The sequence below is a fragment of the Glycine soja genome, chromosome 1 (assembly GCF_004193775.1).
Source record: "Glycine soja cultivar W05 chromosome 1, ASM419377v2, whole genome shotgun sequence".
In the NCBI taxonomy this organism is placed as follows: domain Eukaryota; kingdom Viridiplantae; phylum Streptophyta; class Magnoliopsida; order Fabales; family Fabaceae; genus Glycine; species Glycine soja.
In genome coordinates this window covers 37,613,761-37,632,326 of record NC_041002.1, presented here as the reverse complement: position 1 = coordinate 37,632,326, position 18,566 = coordinate 37,613,761, and the positions used below count along the sequence as shown (strand labels likewise).

Here is an 18,566-nt window from a genome sequence, read left to right as displayed (position 1 = left end):
GGAAACCATCAATGACCAAGCACCTACATGGACGAAGTATGACTATGAACATACCCCATCTAAGGCCTTTAAGGCTTTACCAATAGATGCCATAGTTCATCTTCCCTTCCCTCAATGGACTTGTCTAGCGCAACCCAATGTTATCAAGATGCCTCCTCATTGGAATGCATGTGGCACTTAGCAACAAGTTCGTCCTCAACATAGGTCTCTCCAACAGAGTCTGGCATAACCTTTAGAAGTGCAAAGAAAAGAAAAGTACACAAAACAATATCCAAAGGGATTTATTTGAAAAGCACTAAAGAGACCCCTCACAAGATGTGGAACCTCTAAAAAGTGAATTTTAGAAGAAGGTGCATTTGTGGTTACCCATCACAAAACTCTTGCATGTGCATCCAACTGATCTTAATCTAACCTAGGAAGAACGCTTATCTCTTGGCAACTTTCTTTCACAAATGTTTGTAAAAGATCAAGCCACTGCTTACCCTCTTGGTCTGCACATCTCAAGGGCCACTGAGATGCTGCTAAAAAGAAAGGCTTCAAGTTTAACTACAATGAAGAGATACCTTCAAGGAAAATGAAGATGGAAATAGTCATCACCCTCAGAATTGAAGCTCCTTATTCAATGAAAAAAGGCTTCTTTGTGCTTCTGATGCCTATGATGCTAGGACCTTTTGGAATCAGATTATATGGGCGAACACTCAGAAAGCCTCTACTTTTGGTTATGATGGAAGGGATAATGATGATCATTGCAATGTCATTCAAGTGTTACGTCATGTTAGGAAGTATCACTTTGATGATGCTTGCACCTGCTTTACAAAAGATATTGATAATGACTCGTTCATCAAATGCCTATTGAAACTTCCTACCATTCAATTTGGTGCCACTTATAATCTGAAAAAGACGTCTGAAGACTAGATGCTAGCTCATGAGAGAAAGCTCCAAGAAGTTCAGCAAAATAAGAAGTAGTAGTTGTTGTGCTATAAAAAAAGTTGATGCCTCTATCCTAGATGAAGCATCTACTAAAGATATGGATGACACCATTGTACTTGGGGTCATCATTGATCTCACCAACACTGGTGTCATGGACGCAACTCCTAAGGCATCCAATGCAGCCATAGTTGATGAAGTTGAACTCAACACTATAGAACTTGCGTCCAAGAAGTCAACAACTTCAAATAAGGCTACTTCTAGAGACATGGGAGAACCTAATGTCATCATCATCTACTCCAATAGTTCAGGCACTACTCCCTTCAACTATGCACAACCTTCTATTGTTATCAGGGATCAAGTGCAAGACATGATAGGGCAAGTTATGGAAACCTTCATCGAATGACAAGGTCAAGAAAATGACCAATTCGGGCTCTTAATGCCGAAATCACCACTCTGTTCTCCAACCTTGGTGTGGCCCTCCTTCAAAATACTCAACAAGCTCATATGTTTATGCTTGAAGCTATGCTGCACCTGCACTTATTCCTCAACATCCACCTACACCTTAACCTCTTGAACCTCCACCACCACCAATCGTTGATCATACACCACCACTACTTTCGTCTTCCCTCCACCTTCTCAACCTCTACCACCATTACCTGCTCAAGGATGACTATGATGTTCCTTATTATTACTATCTTCAAACCCATTTTTTGCTTATGAAAAAAGGGAGAGACGTATGAATTTTGAGTGTAAAGAGCTATCTTATTAAATAAAAGTGGTTTTGGAGTATATTCACGTGTTCTCTCTTTAGTTATTTGTTAAATGTTATTATTTTCTTGTCTCGTATGTCATATACAATTTATCTGTCATATTTTGCCATGGTTGAACTTAAAAAGGGAGTTTAAATGCATTACATTCATTCATCTTACCCTCTTAAAACCCTGATACGCATAAAAATTTATATTGTTTGTCATTATAAAAAAGGAGGAGATTGTTAGGTCTGGATGACCACTCATCTCATCTACCTTAGATTTTGATGAATAAAAAATTCTAAATCAATGACATTCTAATGAGTTTTTGACAAGGGGACATGTTCTACTTCTTAAGGATCTAACAATAAGTTGTCATCCAAGAAGGATTGCTCTGTTAACTATCTATCTAGCAACCAATGCGCTAAAACTAAATGGTGTCTACTCTCTGACAATTAGTGTTATATGCTATGTTATTGTTTATACCACCCCTCCAACTAGTAAATAACTCATGCATCTTCTAAAATGATCAGCATTGGCAAAACGTTTGTGGTAATCGTAAAAGGGAAGTACACATATTCCATCCTATGCAAATTCATTTTGTCTCTCTTTATTTTGAAATTCTAAAATTTGAATTTAAGGAAAGGACAAAATAGAGGATCTTGAAAATAATATTCTCTAAAGGTCACTCTTCCTAAAAGACAAGCTCAATCAGATCATGCCACTAGCCTTTTCCTTCACTGTGAGACAACAGTCTTTTCAAGGAATTGACATTGATCCCTCACGAAAGTCTATAAAAGGCAATGACTACTCAAAAAGCAAAGTAGAGAAATACAAATGAAAAAGCAAGAAATTAACTGAAGTCAAACTCTGCTGAAATTACTAGATGACTAATACAAAGTTTTCATCTGTTTATTTTTTGCTAAGCAAAGTCCATTTGTAATCGAGCTTTATTGTTTATTCACTCTTTGAGTATTTTTGAATACTTGTATTCATTCAAACTACTATTTATGAATGCCAGAAGTGGCTTAGTGTTAAAAAATACTTGGATTTCTTAGATTTAGGGGGACCCTAAGTACGTGTCAGAAGTGATATTAAGAATACTTGTAAAGCCAGGAGTGGCAAATCGAAATACTTGTTTGCAATCAAGTTTTGATTAGTAGAACCCTTTATTATTGAGTAAAGAAAAACTGGATGTAGCTAAGGTTCAGTGAACCAATATAAACTAAGTGTTTATACTTTTCTCCTTTATGGTTTATTGAGCATTTTATCGACACTCTCTATCAGTTGTTTAATACCAAGTGTTTATTTGAAAATGGTTGTAAAAGGACTCTTTGTTACCAAGTCTCTGGACTTGTATTTATTAAAATCAATTTTTCTCCTAAGTGGACGGTCCATCCTCTTCTAAGTTTCCACACACATGCACACATATTTGCATTAAAAGTTTATTATATATTTGGTTAACACACTATTCAACCCCTCTTCTAGTGTAACGGTTGTTGTTGGATCAAGTGGCCTCGAAATAATTAAGAAGGGGGGGTTGAATTAATTATTAATGAACCTTTACTAATTAAAAAAAAAACTATCCTTCTTAATGTTACTAGATTCAATTAGGCTTTTACAATAATGTTAAGAAAGAAAAGAACAGAAATAGAAAATTAATAAAAAATAAAAGCGCTAATTAAAGTGCACAGCGGAAATTAAAAGTGTAGGGAAGAAGAAGACAAACACAAGAGTTTTATACTGGTTCGGCAACAATCCGTGCCTACATCTAGTCCCCAAGCGACCTACGGTCCTTGAGATTTCTTTTCAACCTTGTAAAATCCTTTACAAGCAAAGATCCACAAGGGATGTACCCTCCCTTGTTCTCTTTGAACAACCAAGTGGATGTACCCTCCACTTGAACTGATCCACAAGAGATGTACCCTCTCTTGTTCTCAGTTACAACAACCCAAGTAGATGTACCCTCTACTTGTACCACAAAGGATGTACCCTCCAATGTGTTAAGACAAAGTTCTCAGGCGGTTAGTTCTTTGAAACTTTGTGAAGGGGAAACAAAAGAATTCTCAGGCGGTTAGTCCTTTGAAATCTTTTGTTTAAGGGAAAGGGAAGAATCAAAAGAATTCTCAGACTGTGTCATTTTGAATTCTTTGAAAAGGGAGAAGGGAGACACAAAAGAATTCAGGCGGTTAGTCCTTTGTTCTTTTGGAAAAGGGAGAAGAGAGACACAAAAAGAATTCAGGTGGTTAGTCCTTGTAGAATTCTTTTTAGCAAAGGAAGAAGAGAAAGAAAAGATATAGCACACTTTTGTTTTCTGTGAAAGAACAAGGTTTGGAAACCAGAAAACTCAGAAAGTTTTTGGCAAAGGAAGAAGTTCAAGAAGATGTTCAATGAGATTCAAAGGTTGTAAAAGAATATATGAAAAAGTTGTAATTAGATATCTTAAAATGCAAATCAAGGTCTTACTTTTATAGACTCTTTATGTCTGGTCAAGAAGACCATTGGAAGAGTTATGACCTTGAGAAAAACTTGAAAACCATTAGAAGAGTTACATCTTTTGATTTTTGTTCAAAACTTGTCACTCGTAATCGATTACCAAATCCTTGTAATCGATTACACAAAGCTTTTTATGAAAGGATGTGACTCTTCATAATTGATTTTGAATTTCAATGTTCAGATACACTGGTAATCGATTACCAATATCTTGTAATCGATTACACCATTTTGAAATCAATTGGAACGTTGCAAATTCAGTTAAAAACTTTTGAAATCAAACTTTGCCACTGGTAATCAATTACAGGAAAATGGTAATCGATTACCAGAGAGTAAAAACTCTGGTAACTTAGAAAATTTTGAGAAAAACTCTTTTGAAAAACAAAATTGTGCTATGTTTGTTTTTTGAAAAATCTTTTCAATACTTCCCTTGTGAAGTCTTCTTGATTTCTTTTTTTTTTTTAACCTTGAATTCATCTTTTCTTGAATCTTGAAATCTAACTTCTCTTGATTCTCTAATCTTGTTCTTGAAATCATTCTCTTGTATTCTTTTGGGCTTTTTCTCATCATCTTTGTTATAATCAAAACTACTTGAATCAACTTAATTCATCATCATGAAGCTTGCTTCTACAATTGTTATTTCAATAATGGCTGAACAGTTCATGCAAAAGAACAAACTTATATTGTTTCGTAAACTTCTAGTTTACGACTTGTTTTTTCAATTTTAATAATAAACATAGAGTACAAATTTTACATTGATGCTATGCCTTGTGTGAATCATTATAATATTAGCGAGAAATACAAAATATATATCAAAATATATCCTATTTTTCTTGATATTGTTCACTGTAAAATACACACCACATATCATGTATGCATGTTTATAAACCAATAAAATCATTCAAAAAAAAAGTTGTGACCTTAATACATGTAAGAGCTATTATAAATAGCCTATATGAGTTCATTCATGTGCAATACACAACTTTAAAGTAATTTTCATAATTATTTTAATATATAACTTTAAAGTAATTTTCATAAACATTTTATATATTAGTCTATAAACCAATTTAACAAAATATTTTGGAAACATGTATATAAAGTCCATGTATGCATACATTATTGGTCCACAAATCATTTAAGCTTGAAGCCTGAATCAAATCATAAGCATAATTTCACCATGAAGCCAAAAGAAAATAATCTAAAAGTAATACATTTAAATCATAAGTGAATAATGTTAAAGTTATCACTATAACAATAATGATTAAACGTATATGATAGAAATAAATTATTCACATAGTTATTTTATAAAAATACATGTGTAATATTCACTTAAGAGAATGGAGCAATATCAATAAATGAGTCATATGATATTTCTATTGAGTACTTTGTTTTTCTTGCAAGTATGTAAGAAATATAGCATACCTAAACACAACTCATCATTCCAAATAATTATCAAATGAATTCTGAAACACTTTACATTAATCATAGTTCTTAAAATCTCACCATGCTAGTACCGTATTATGACAAACATCAATTAACCATATGGATAAAGCATCATGCATATATATAATTAAATAGATACATAAATATAAACAAATGAGTGTATAATCATTCAAGCTCAAGGCACACACACTCTGGAGAAAAAAAAATCATAAAATAAATTCAATATATATAGAGAGAGGACATACCATATGAGAATGATCCTCTCATGTGAGAATGAAAATGATCAATCTTATCTGTTAGATTAAAATGAAATGTCAAAATTAAAACATTTTAAAATATCATTTAACCATAAAATTTCTATAAGATTTATCAAATAGAAAATAAAATATTTTAAAGATTTAATTTACGTCAAGGATATCACCTCAACCCCAATCACCATGATTGTCGTCATCACCACTTTCATTGCCACCAACATAATCGTCGATGTTGTGGCTGCCATACTCTTTCTCTCTCTCTCTCTCTCTCTCTCTCTCTCTCTATATATATATATATATATATATATATATATATATATATATATGAAAGTCAAAAATATAAAAATGGTGTAATAGTTATCAAAGTTATATCGGTGTAATTTGATCCCTCCTTTCTATATATACACACACCATTTGTATGTCATTTTTCATTTAATTACATTCTTGCAATTAAAAGTACCTTAGCTTGGAATTGATCTTATAATATAAAACCAAATGCATCTAGACATATATTTATGTAAAGTTAGTACAATGGTTTAAATGGGAAAGAATCTTCTTCACATATGTAAATATACAATTGAAAATACCATTAGCCAATTTTGAAGGATATAATGCTAATCCATTAATTATAATGGTCGTAAAATGCACTACATATATGTATATGTAATCCCAATGAGCCACCAATATTAATAATAATAGATACTTGTCTCTAAAAGTATCTTGACCAAATGTTAAACAATAACCTAAATTTTAGGAGGTACAACATCGAGAAACAAATAATCAGGAAAGTCAAGAAAAAAACTATTTCATTTTCACTTTTGCACTATTTTCTCACTTTTGCTGAGAGAAAAAAAAACTAATTTTTTATAATCTCATTCTTCAATAACCAAATATTCTTTCTTTTTTCAATTTGCATTATTATTTTACTTCTAGTGAGAAAGGACTAATCTTTTTTATCCCCTTTTTACATCACTTCTGGTGAGAGAAAAATTTCCTTAAAATTTATTTCTTTAATAAGGTCTTCGAAACCTTTTACAAAAGTAATTTTTTAATTTATTTATGTGAGTTTGTCTTCAAGACACATTATATCTAAATAAATTCATATTTATGTGAACAATATAACTATACACATCATAGGCCTCAACCATTATGACATTATTTTCTAACTTTTGTTGAGAAAAAGTATTCTTTTATTTGTGCTTTTATATTATTTTCTCACTTCCAGTGAAAAACATATTCTAAATATTTTCCTCTTTGAGAGTCTTCAAGACTCTCAAATGATCGATTTCACAATTATGTAAATAGAACACCAATATTCTACCAAATACATAGTATGGATAATGAAATTAGAGAAATGAAAAATATGATCTTAAAATATGAATTTAAAAGAGCAACTTTCTGCAATCAAATTCTTTACATGACTTTTTCTCATAAGTTGCAATACCAATTGTAGATGACTTGTGAAAGAAAGACAATTGTGCTAAAAATGTGTTAAATAAACGTAACTCGAAGCATAAAACTAGAGAGAGTAGTATAGCAAAAGAAAAGAAAAGAGTGGCTAGAGAGAATAATAATTGTGTGTATTCTTTCCCAGACGAGTAGCTTATTTATAGGTACAAAAGATAATTAGGAAGTTACAAAAAGATAAATAAATAAAAAAGGAAACACCATAAAAGATAATAAAATATATGATAGCCACAAATAGATTATTCATAACAAAGATATCTTTGTGACAAAAATAATTAATCCATAAGACATTCTAAATTTGTTCTTTTAATAAAGAATAAACTAAAATTTTAATTTGGTTCTTATAAAAAAGACTAGGAGAAATGTTACGAAATTTTCATATATATATATATATATATATATATATATATATTATGTATGTATCTTATCATATTAATTGTATACTCTCTCATGTATACTTCTCTTTAATTTTCTCACTCCATAAAAATGGTTAAGGATATAATAGAAAGAAAAAAATTCTAATTCTTTATCAATATTGTAAAATAACAATGAAAGAAGACTTTGTGTTTTTTTCTAAACGTAAAACAATGACTTAATTACATATTTGACCACCGAATTATTCTCATTTCATGAATTTTATCACCCAATGGTTTGATCAAACACTCCACCAAATCATCCTTAGTCTAAATTAACCTTACGCTGGGTTTTAATGTTAACTTAGGTCCTGTTCGAGGTAATTTCTTGTTTTCAGTTTTGAAATTTTTAAAAATCAAAATCAATTTTAGTTGAGTTTTGAGTTTTAGTTTATTATTTGCTTTTAGTTTTTTAAAAGATGTTACAAATTAAAGATAAATGAAATGAGTCAATCATTTTATCTTATCTTGCTCTACTATGAAATAATAGCAGTGGTTAAGGTAGCATGGTGGGAGTGGCGATAGTGATGATTATAGCGATAGTGGTGGTGCCAGTTAATGGTGGTGGTGGCCAGGGTGGAATAGTAGCGGCAACAATGGTGGTGAAATGGTGATGGTATTAGTGATGGAATGATGCTGCCAATGCTTTAAAATCAAGGTAAAGGTGTTTTTCTAAGTCCTTGGGGTATATGTGTTGTTGTAATGGGCAGAGCTTTGATTTTTATGTTGTCCAATATTGTGTTATTTTTCATATTTGCCTCTATTAATGAAATTAGGACTGATGTGATTTTTATTTACTATTTTGAATGCCAAAAATTGAGTTCCTTGACTTCAAAAACCTGAACCAAACATATAAAGTTTGTTTAATTTGGATTTAGGAAGTGGTAGTTATGTCAAAACCAAGTTTTGGAGCCTTTATTTTTGCATTATGTAGGGAAAAATGAAATTGAAACTAGAATTGGGACTTTTTGACTTGAAAATTTTTTTTAGCATGCTTGAAAACTTGGAGAAACATATACAGTTTTTGAAAATTAGAATTCTATGTCAATGGAAAAAGTTGTTTCTAAGTTATGTTTCTATTATGAAATTGTGATTTTCTAGACTAAGAGTGCATGATAGAATTTTAATACTTCAATCATCAATGGTATGAATGAAAAGAGGAATTTTGGTTTATATGCAAGCATCGTAAAGATACTAATAGATACATTAGACTCATTGAATGTGTGTGTGTACGTGTTGATTGTTATGATATTTGGATTAAAATTGTGAACACTTGGTTGTGGAAATTCCTGCTAAAACATGTCTCACGAAATTGAATGTTGGGATTGAGGCCTCATATGCTAAAAATAACATTATATTATTAAAGTAGACATTTAGGGCATAATGTGAAAGCAAAGCTTCATGATGAATCAACAATGATTCAAAGGTGTTTTGATGATAACAATGATGACAACAAAAGATGATGACAAAGGTTATGAACAAAAATCTCAAAAGATCAAAGAACAACTCAAGTGAATCAAGAACAAGTCAAGAGTTCAAGAATCAAGAAGAATTCAAGACTCAAGAAGAAAGTCTACAATCAAGAATCAAGATTCAAGATTCAAGATCTCAAAAATCAAGATCAAGATTCAAGACTCAAGATTCAAGAATGAAGAAAAGACTCAATCAAGATAAGTATTAAAAAGTTTTGAAAACTTTGAATAGCACATGAGTTTTTGACAAAACCTTTACCAAAGAGTTTTTACTCTCTCGTAATCGATTACCATATTGTTGTAATCAATTACCAGTAGCAAAATGAGTTTGAAAAAGTTTTCAAACTGAATTTACAACGTTCCAAATATTTTCAAAAGGCTGTAATCGATTACAATATGTTGGTAATCGATTACCAGTGTCCTTGAACATTGAAATTCAAATTTAAAAGTGAAGAGTCACATTGTTTCACTCAAAAGCTTTGTGTCATCGATTACACTTATTTGGTAATCGATTACCAGTGTTTGTTTGTGAAAAATCTAAAGATGTAACTCTTCAAAAAGGTTTTGACTTTTTCAAATGGGTTTTAAGTTTTTCTAAAAGTTATAACTCTTCTGAATGGCCTTCTTGACCAGACATGAAGAGTCTATAAAAGCAAGGCTTTGTTTTGAATTTTCAAATTAATTCATTCTATCAATCAATCTTTTCCAATTCATTCTTTACACAAGCAAGTTTTCCACATTAATTTCTGAGTCTCTTTGAACTTCTTCTTCTTCTTCTTCTTCTTCCTTTTGCCAAAAGCTTTCCAAAGTTTTCTGGTTTTTCTAAACCTTGAAAACTTGTGCTATTCATCCTTTTCATTCTCTTCTCCCTTTGCCAAAAAGAATTCGCCAAGGACTAACCGCCTGAATTCTTTTTGTGTCTCTCTTCTCTCTTTTCCAAAAGAACAAGGGACTAACCGCCTGAATTCTTTTGTGTCTCCCTTCTCCCTTGTCAAAGAATTCAAAACGACACAGTCTGAGAATTCTTTTGATTCTTCCCATTCCCTAATACAAAAGCGTTCAAAGGTTTAACCGCCTGAGAATTCTTTTGTATCCCCATTCACAAAGTATCAAAGGTTTAACAGCCTGAGATCTTTGTCTTAACACATTGGAGGGTACATCCTTTGTGATACAAGTAGAGGGTACATCTACTTGGGTTTGACTGAGAACAAGAGAGGGTACATCTCTTGTGGATTAGTTCTAGTGGAGGGTACATCCACTAGGGTTTCAAAGAGAACAAGGGAGGGTACATCCCTTGTGGATCTTTGCTTGTAAAAGGATTTTTACAAGGTTGAAAGAAATCCCAAGGACCGCAGGTCGCTTGGGGACTGGAGGTAGGCACGGGTTGTTGCCGAACAAGTATAAAAACTCTTGTGTGTTTGTTTCCTTCTTCCTACTCTTTTACTTCCCGCTGTGCATTTAATTTTCGCTTTTACTTTCTGTTAAGTTTCTCTTCTATTCCATATTCTCTTAACAACAAAAGTAAAAGCCTTAAAAGAGTAATTTTTAATTGGTAAAGTTTTAGGAATAATTAATTCAACCCCCCCTTCTTAATTATTATGAGGCCACTCGATCCAACACATAAGAATCCATATAAAATACGCTCAATTTGAATGGGGAATAAAATTTCTATAATTTCTACAAAATGTCCTTTTTGTTGGATGTTTTATTTCAACCTTTGATGCTTGTTTTGTGAACTGGGAATGGTATGTGATTTTGAGGAACATCTATGAAAACTAGACATGATAAGCTTTGAAAGTTGGGTCACTCATTTTAATTCACTATTATGATTAGGAAGCTAATTAAATTATGGACAAGTATGTGCAAGGGATTCTTTTTGTTGTCTGGTTTGAACATGTGTTAGTAAATTGATTAGTTCTCTTTGTTTTGTGATCTTCTAATAATGGGTGATACCATTTTCAAAACTAGACACATAAGTCTTTCTATGGTGATAATGTTTATGAAATTCCATTGAGGTATGATTAAGATATTGATTTTATAAGATGGTGGTACTGCATTGTGATAAAGTACAATATATGCTACTTTTTTTTATTTATTATGAATTGTGTGGATTTTTACTTGGGCTTTGGGATACAATTTCATGAACTAGATTCATATTTCTAATTGGGTGATCTTAATTGATAATTTAATTATGAGAAAAAATTGATATGATAATTCATTAAGAGAAGTGATAAATTATAGAGTATTAATGAATAAAAACCAATTAGTGAAATAATTGCTTCCACACTTTATGACTTGGTTTAAAGTGATAACTTTGATGGCATGTGACACTAGGTATGGTAACTTGAATGTAGAATGTTGTGATGTTATGAACATGATATGGATATGAATTTACTCTCATGTTTTATGTTTATATATTGATTAGTTGTGATGGTATATTAATATATTATATTATGTTATCATCTGCGCTTTGGTTTCACTTTAGGGTGTCTAATGCTTAGCATGTAGAAAGCTGAGGTTCATGAATTCATTGTATTTATGGTAATGATGTTGTAGGTTTGCTTGTGTGAGAAGTGGACTTATCCACTTGAGGGACCATAGTAATGGTACCCAAATGGAGTGAAAAAGTTAATGCTCCTTCCTCTCGTTGTATGTGCGGTGAAGACTTGTGAAGTCGGCGACTCAATGAGGGCAGCATATGCAACATAGGAAGATGAAAGGAAAGGGAAAAGGAATGAGGAAATTGATGTGATGCGGGGTTGGAGAGATGGAAGTGCCTAAGGAAAAGGATTTATGTATACTCGGTAAAGGCATAGTCCTCCAAACACTAGGGGATGATTAGAAACAACAGATGACTTACAATGGGTACACTAGGGGATGGTTCGAATGGTTTAGAGGAACCTGAGGCAATGAAGAATGGTGATAACTCGACTAAGGATGTTAGATCCATTTAGCATAGAGGACTCATGGGCCTTACTCAATATCCCTGACTGGAATGGATTCTTATCCATGGTTGAGAGAAGTGTATTGCTATTGAGCAGAATGTGAACTTCAATCATCATCAATTATAGTTTATAAGACCATTAGAGTGAACAAAGCTTAATGGCAAGTTGGGCCTGGGATAAATAAAAAATGTGATAGACATGTGGACTAAGTTACCATGATATATTTGTTGTTAATGAACCACAAATGGTGGTTATGCAGGTGGGTGTGTATTAACTCTTTGTTTGTGGCTGCTAAGACTCCTTACACCAACATTTTCATGTTTGAATGATGAGCATCAGGAAAGATCTTCACTTGTGGGCTAACATCTTTGGGTTTTCTTCATTGGGTTCTCATTGGTAGGTTCACTTTCATCTGGCATGTACCTTCTCGATGGTGTGGTTATTTTGTAGGGCTTGGATAAGTGACTACTCTAAGACTTTGGTTTGTCCACTTTTGTGTATTGATTTGAATATACCTAGGTTTCAACAACTTTATGTGTTCGATCATATTATTTACTTACTACTTGTGTTGGATACTTTTTGCTAATGTCTGAAGGCCATAGAGGCTCATCTCATACCTTTATATATATATATATATATATATATATATATATATATATGCATGATGTTATTTCAAAGATGCAAGATTTTATATGTGAAGTTTAACTATTTACTATGTATATCAACTCATGCATGGTTTAAATGAAACAATGTCTAGTAAATATGTATGTTGCATACGATTTCAAAATAGACCGCTTTCTTTTCAAGATGATAAAGTTCATTAAAAAGAAAAGGGTTGACGAGCCTTCGTGAAAAGTTTTACTTCAATAAAAAATGTACCATATCTCTCCCTTATTTGTTACAACATTTATGAAACCAATTAGAACTCACTTATTTATAAAGATGAATAAAAGGTATTTGAAGTGTATTGGTAAACCCAAATTTTAGGGTGTTACATTAGTGGTATCAAAAAAATTTGTCCTATCAACACTGGGTGTGGACTGTCCATGTTTGTGTTGTGCGCTTTTACATTTTTGTCGAGACAAGAATATGAGATCAATGATTGTGTACACACTTGAATTTTTGAGTAATGAACTGTTTGAATTGTTTTTGTTTATTGGTGTGTGTACACCTTAAATGGTGAATGATAACAAGTGTTTGTAAAAGTATATTCTCACAATGGTTACTATGGTAGCAATGTGGTATTAGTTAATCAATGTATGGATTTGAGATGTAATGTCATTAAAAGATATACTGACACCTTAAGGATGTGTTAGTATAGAAAAAGCCAATAGTAGTGTGAGATTAGCTAGATATTAATAAGCTAAAAGGTAAAATCATTTCCTTAGACTACTACTTATCTTGAGGAATTCTCAAGATTTCATCACCTATAAAGGTGATAAGGGGTTGAGTGTAATGGAATGGTCCATAGTTGGTGATAAAATCATTTTGTGATATGTGGTCATCTCGATCTACTGAAGGTGAATATATATTTCGTGTTGTCTTTTTATTCACATCATGTGTTCATGAAAGGTGTTTTCTATCACTTTTTTCGTGTGAACATGAGTCAATCGAACATATTCAGAGTACTCTACTTTTAGTAGGTCATTACCCTTGAAAGTATTCTATCCTTGTTCTTATAAGAGTCAATGATCTCGTACAGAAGTGTATCCTAAGTGTTGATGTTCTTTTAGAAATCATGTGGTGACATGGGCTTTTACAAGTGGATATGCTTCTTGTGAAGATGAATTGATTGAACATGTTTTGTTAGTTATTGTGACTTTGAAAAGTTGTCATAAGTACATGTTCTCATTTATAGGAATACTTTTGACACAAAAGATCCTTACATTGTCACACCATTAGCCTCGATACCCTTTCTTAGGAAATACAATGGGTAAAATATCTAGAAGACCCATTTATTAGTCACTAAACAAAAAAAAAAATATCAAAGAGGAATTACGTTACATTGATTTCAATTCCTTGAGATACAAAAATGTAGCTCACTCTAAAATTAATTAATGAAATCAAAATAATTAAAGAATAAAGAAGCTCAATCATTCCTTATTAATTAATTTATATTTCTTGCTTTCACAACTCATCACTTTTATTACCAATTAAGCCTTGTCTTTTTGTGCCTATGGTGTGCGGGAATGTCACGAAAGCAAGGAATCCCAGTAACTTCAATCCAGTCAGTTCCGTGAAAAAACTTAGATGCTGAGAACCAACGTGCAGCTTTTGAATTGAGATTCCAAATCCCAGCCCATTTCACACGTTTAGATTTGTCTGAACCCGGGCCACTGTCGTGGTACTCGGCATAGAAGCAAGTATTCATACCAGAAGGACCCTCTAGTCCTTGCCATGGCAAATACCCATCAACATTAATCAAATCATCAATGTAAGTGTCCATGATGATGGTCCTAGAGTAATTCTTCCATGGACGAGCTAGGTAAGCCTTGTTCTCAAATCTCACAGAGTAGAACTCAGGATCAGACACAATGGATCCCCCTTGGATTACTATTCCAGATGGTTGTTGTATCTCTTTTCTACCTTGTGCAGTCACAATGCATTGTTGGTTCTCCAATGGCTTTCGGACCACGAAAGTGCAATTTTGGAAAATAGCAAGTGCATTACCAAACACAAAGTCAATGGTACCTGAAATCGTGCAATCTCTATAGAATTGACGCATGGTGTGTACATAAAGAGTGTCCTGATACCCATCCATTGAGCAATTGTAGAAAATGGACTTATCTGCTTGGACTCTTAATGCTACTGCTTGATGCTTTTGTGGTCCAGCAGAATTCTCAAACCCCATATTGATGGCCACAAAGTAATCTCCTTGAATAGCTGCATGCTTAAAGTAATTAATTTATTTATTCAAATAATAAAAATTCTTTGAATTACTAATGGTTTATATTTCAATTTTAAAAAAAAATTGTTTAATTAAATTTTATAAATGTCTCATTTATTAATTTAATCATTTTGGGGTGACTTAAAGGTGTTTTCAAATAAGAACTATGGACCTAAAATTGTTAAGTAGGAAAAGGACGTTTAATTTCAAAGACTTTATTTAAGTTTATGAATGTGACATATGATATTCCTATATAAACTTAAAGAGTTTTATGGAGAAACTTATCAAATTTATTTTTTTTAATCTCATTTTATCAACATTCATTACTTAGCTTCTGAATAAGGTTTCGTTTAATAAATTTATTTAATAAGTTTTTAATTAAGTATTTTTTACCCAAATTCATAGGTACTATAAATGTAGCATTTTTTTAATCTCATTTAGGTAAGCTTCACCATGTGGCTCATGAGTAAGGTTTCATTTAACAAATTTATTGAATAAATTCTTAGTTAAGTTTTTTTTACTCAAATGCACAGGAGTAATAAGTTAATTAAGTCGATAATCATGAAAAGAGACATACCAACAGTGGCAGTTCTGTAAGTGTTTGTTCCATCTATGAAGTTTTTGTTACCAGTTATTCGTGTCTTTTTTCCACCTTCACCAATAAACACCACATGGGTCATTTTCTTTGTAACCTCAACATACTCTTGGTAAACGCCTTCCTTGATGTAGATCACAAATGGCTTTCGGTTTTCCTTAGGCACTTGCTTCAATGCCTCATTGATGCTTTTGAAATCCCCACTACCATCAATGGCTACAGTAACATTAGGCTTGTGTCTTAATAGACTTTCATTTTCATTAAGGAGTCTATGTTGATCAACCCACACGGGAAGCTTAGAATCTTGAAGGAGGCGACGCCTAGATAATTCTGTGACATTCCAATCATCAACAGTGTCAGCCAAATTCGTTACAATGGCAAGGGCATTGCTGCTCATATGCATGCCTGCCGTCAACAAATCCTTCATCTTTTTACCAGCGTCACTAGTGGTGTTCTCAAACCCATCCAAGCAAGTATCTTGGTATGTAACTGCACCACTAAGCCAAACTTTTAAATTCATGAGGATTTTGTCGATATTTTTCAGGTCAAACTCACCTATTCCATCAAGTGACCTTGTTAACTCCTCAATAGAAAGATCCATGAGTTGCTTGCATGTGTCAAGTGCCATCTTGGCTCTGGGATCCTCCTCAACCTCATGCAAAAGATTAGTTTTTTTGAGTTTATCGCCAATTTTTGTAATGGTGATGTTGAAGACAATTTTGATAAGTTCTTTTGGATCAGTGGTATTTCCAGCCCTAGCTATGAGGCTTTCCTCACATTCTTTCTTATAATTTGTGGGATGGCAAAGGGTTTGGACGGCTTTTACAGAAGAAGCAATTTTTGTGTCCTCATTGTTGGAACCATTCTCACTAACATTGACACCAACTGTGACAGCCACAACCATCGCCACCAACAATAAGGTTGAGACACCAATAATGGCAATTCTCTTTCCTCTCTCCGCATTTCCCTCCGACATTTTAAGTAGCTCCTGTCATAAATGAATATTAATGTAAAATTAGTTAATGTGACAAGTAACATGATCATAATATTATTTTGCACTAATTAAGAATGATCATGATTTTAAACTCTAAACATGAACTTATAAATCAAAATCTAATAATAATAATAAAGTCACAGTTACATAAAATATAAATATATTGTATTCCTCAAATTAACTTGTATGTTAATTTATGCACGCACTATGCAAAACAAGGGGCTTTGCGTAGAGAAGTGAAGGGAAACGGGATCGTTGGGGCGATGGCTACTCTTTGACAAATTCCTTCGAAGAATGTGTTTCTGCAGTTTGGGGATGCAAAGTAAACTTATTTATATACACGAAAAAATGGCATTTAATAGCTAATAGAGTTGAATCATTCAAATGCAATTTGTGTTTTGTTAAAATGTCAAAAATCATATTTTCTAAAAAAAAGAATGGGGGAGAGAGAGAACACACGTAAAGGCCACATTGTGTATATAGTTAGCCTTATGACTTATTTCTAACAAATTTTATGCTAATCCATCAACTTATACCCTTGAAAGTAAATAGTTATTTATATACACGAAAAAAACGGTAGTTAACACCTAATGCAATTGAATCATTCAAATGCAATTTGTGTTTTGTTAAAACACCGAAAATTATTTTTTCTAAACTAAGAGAGAGAGGGCATGTAAAGGCCACATTGTGTATATAGTTACCCTTTATGACTTATTTCAAACAAATTTTATGCTAACCCATCAACTTATACCCTTGAAAGTAAATAGTTATTTATATACACAAAAAAATGGTATTTCACACCTAATACAATTGAATCATTCAAATGCAATTTGTGTTTTGTTAAAATGCCAAAACTTATCTTTTCTAAAATAAGAAAGAGAGAGAGAAGAAGATAAAGGCCACATTGTGTTTATAGTTAGCCTTTATGACTTGTTTCTAAAAAAAATTATGCTAACCCATCAAGTTCCATGAGTTACATTCTATTAGCAATGAATGCGATAAGAGGAAAGGTCTATAGTTAATACTACTATATGCAGTGTCTCAAACACGGGTTTTACAAATTGATTTTTTTTTTTTTTTAACTTTGGTTCTCTCTTACACGTCTGCAATAAGAAAATGATCAAACAAACAATTTTTTATTTGAATATGAAACAATTAATTTAATAAATTTTATTATATATCATTATTATCTTTATATAAAAATAATTTATCTTTTTCATATGCATACACTTTGAAAATGACCTCAAAAGTTTAAAATTAAGGAAAAACTTTTGTTTGTACACAAACATTTCCTTAAAACAAATTAGCTGGCACTCCATAAATATCTAACTATAATTTTAAACTATAGTAAAATACACTAACAATCCATGAGATTTCGTGAAATTACATTTAATTATCCTAATCTTTTTTTAATATTTATAATAACCTCCCTTACAGGGGAAGATGGTGCAATGTTCTTCGAGCAATTAAGGGAGTTAGTGTAATGTATAAGGTGTATCAATATATACTTTCAAAAACTTAGAGAGTTAGCATAGGAATAGATAAAAGTAGGGAAAATTTGTTTAATTTCACAAAACTTAAGGGACAAATAGTGTAAATTACTTTTTAAACTGAGATGTTTATTTAACATGTGTCTTTTTAAACTTTAGGTGTATCAGTATGAATATTAATATTTTCAACAATATGAATATTAGATATAACAATTTTTTATTTTTCAAAATAAGTTTTATTAGATGTATGATTCAGGCTAAGGTGAATCACCTTATGAGTGGTGTATGACAAAATATTAAAATTGATTTGATATAGAAGGTAATTTTAACAGGTAAAATATGGATAAAATTGACCTGAAATAAAAAAATTTATTTTTTTTATTTGACCCTTGCCACTCTGTGATTTTTTTTATTATAAGTAAAATATTATTTTA

General features: G+C 32.0%; 1 protein-coding gene across 1 annotated transcript; it reads right to left on the bottom strand.

Moving 5' to 3' along the window:
- Positions 1-13,995: 13,995 nt before the first annotated feature.
- LOC114415553 (probable pectinesterase/pectinesterase inhibitor 21) lies at positions 13,996-16,951 on the bottom strand. The gene is made up of 3 exons (XM_028380312.1): positions 16,849-16,951; positions 15,631-16,636; positions 13,996-15,049 (listed from the first exon to the last, which is right to left on the bottom strand). The coding sequence occupies exons 2-3, from the start codon at positions 16,622-16,624 to the stop codon at positions 14,313-14,315; spliced, it is 1,731 nt and encodes a 576-aa protein (XP_028236113.1). The 5' UTR covers positions 16,625-16,636; positions 16,849-16,951; the 3' UTR covers positions 13,996-14,312.
- Positions 16,952-18,566: the final 1,615 nt, after the last annotated feature.

What these genes read in the sequence shown, in the direction of transcription:
- LOC114415553 (XM_028380312.1), bottom strand. Translation starts at nt 16,624, where the DNA reads ATGTCGGAGGGAAATGCGGAGAGAGGAAAGAGAATTGCCATTATTGGT. An exon ending in TTACAGAACTGCCACTGTTG is followed by an intron (nt 15,050 to 15,630) that starts GTATGTCTCTTT and finishes TTAAGCATGCAG; the next exon opens with CTATTCAAGGAGATTACTTT.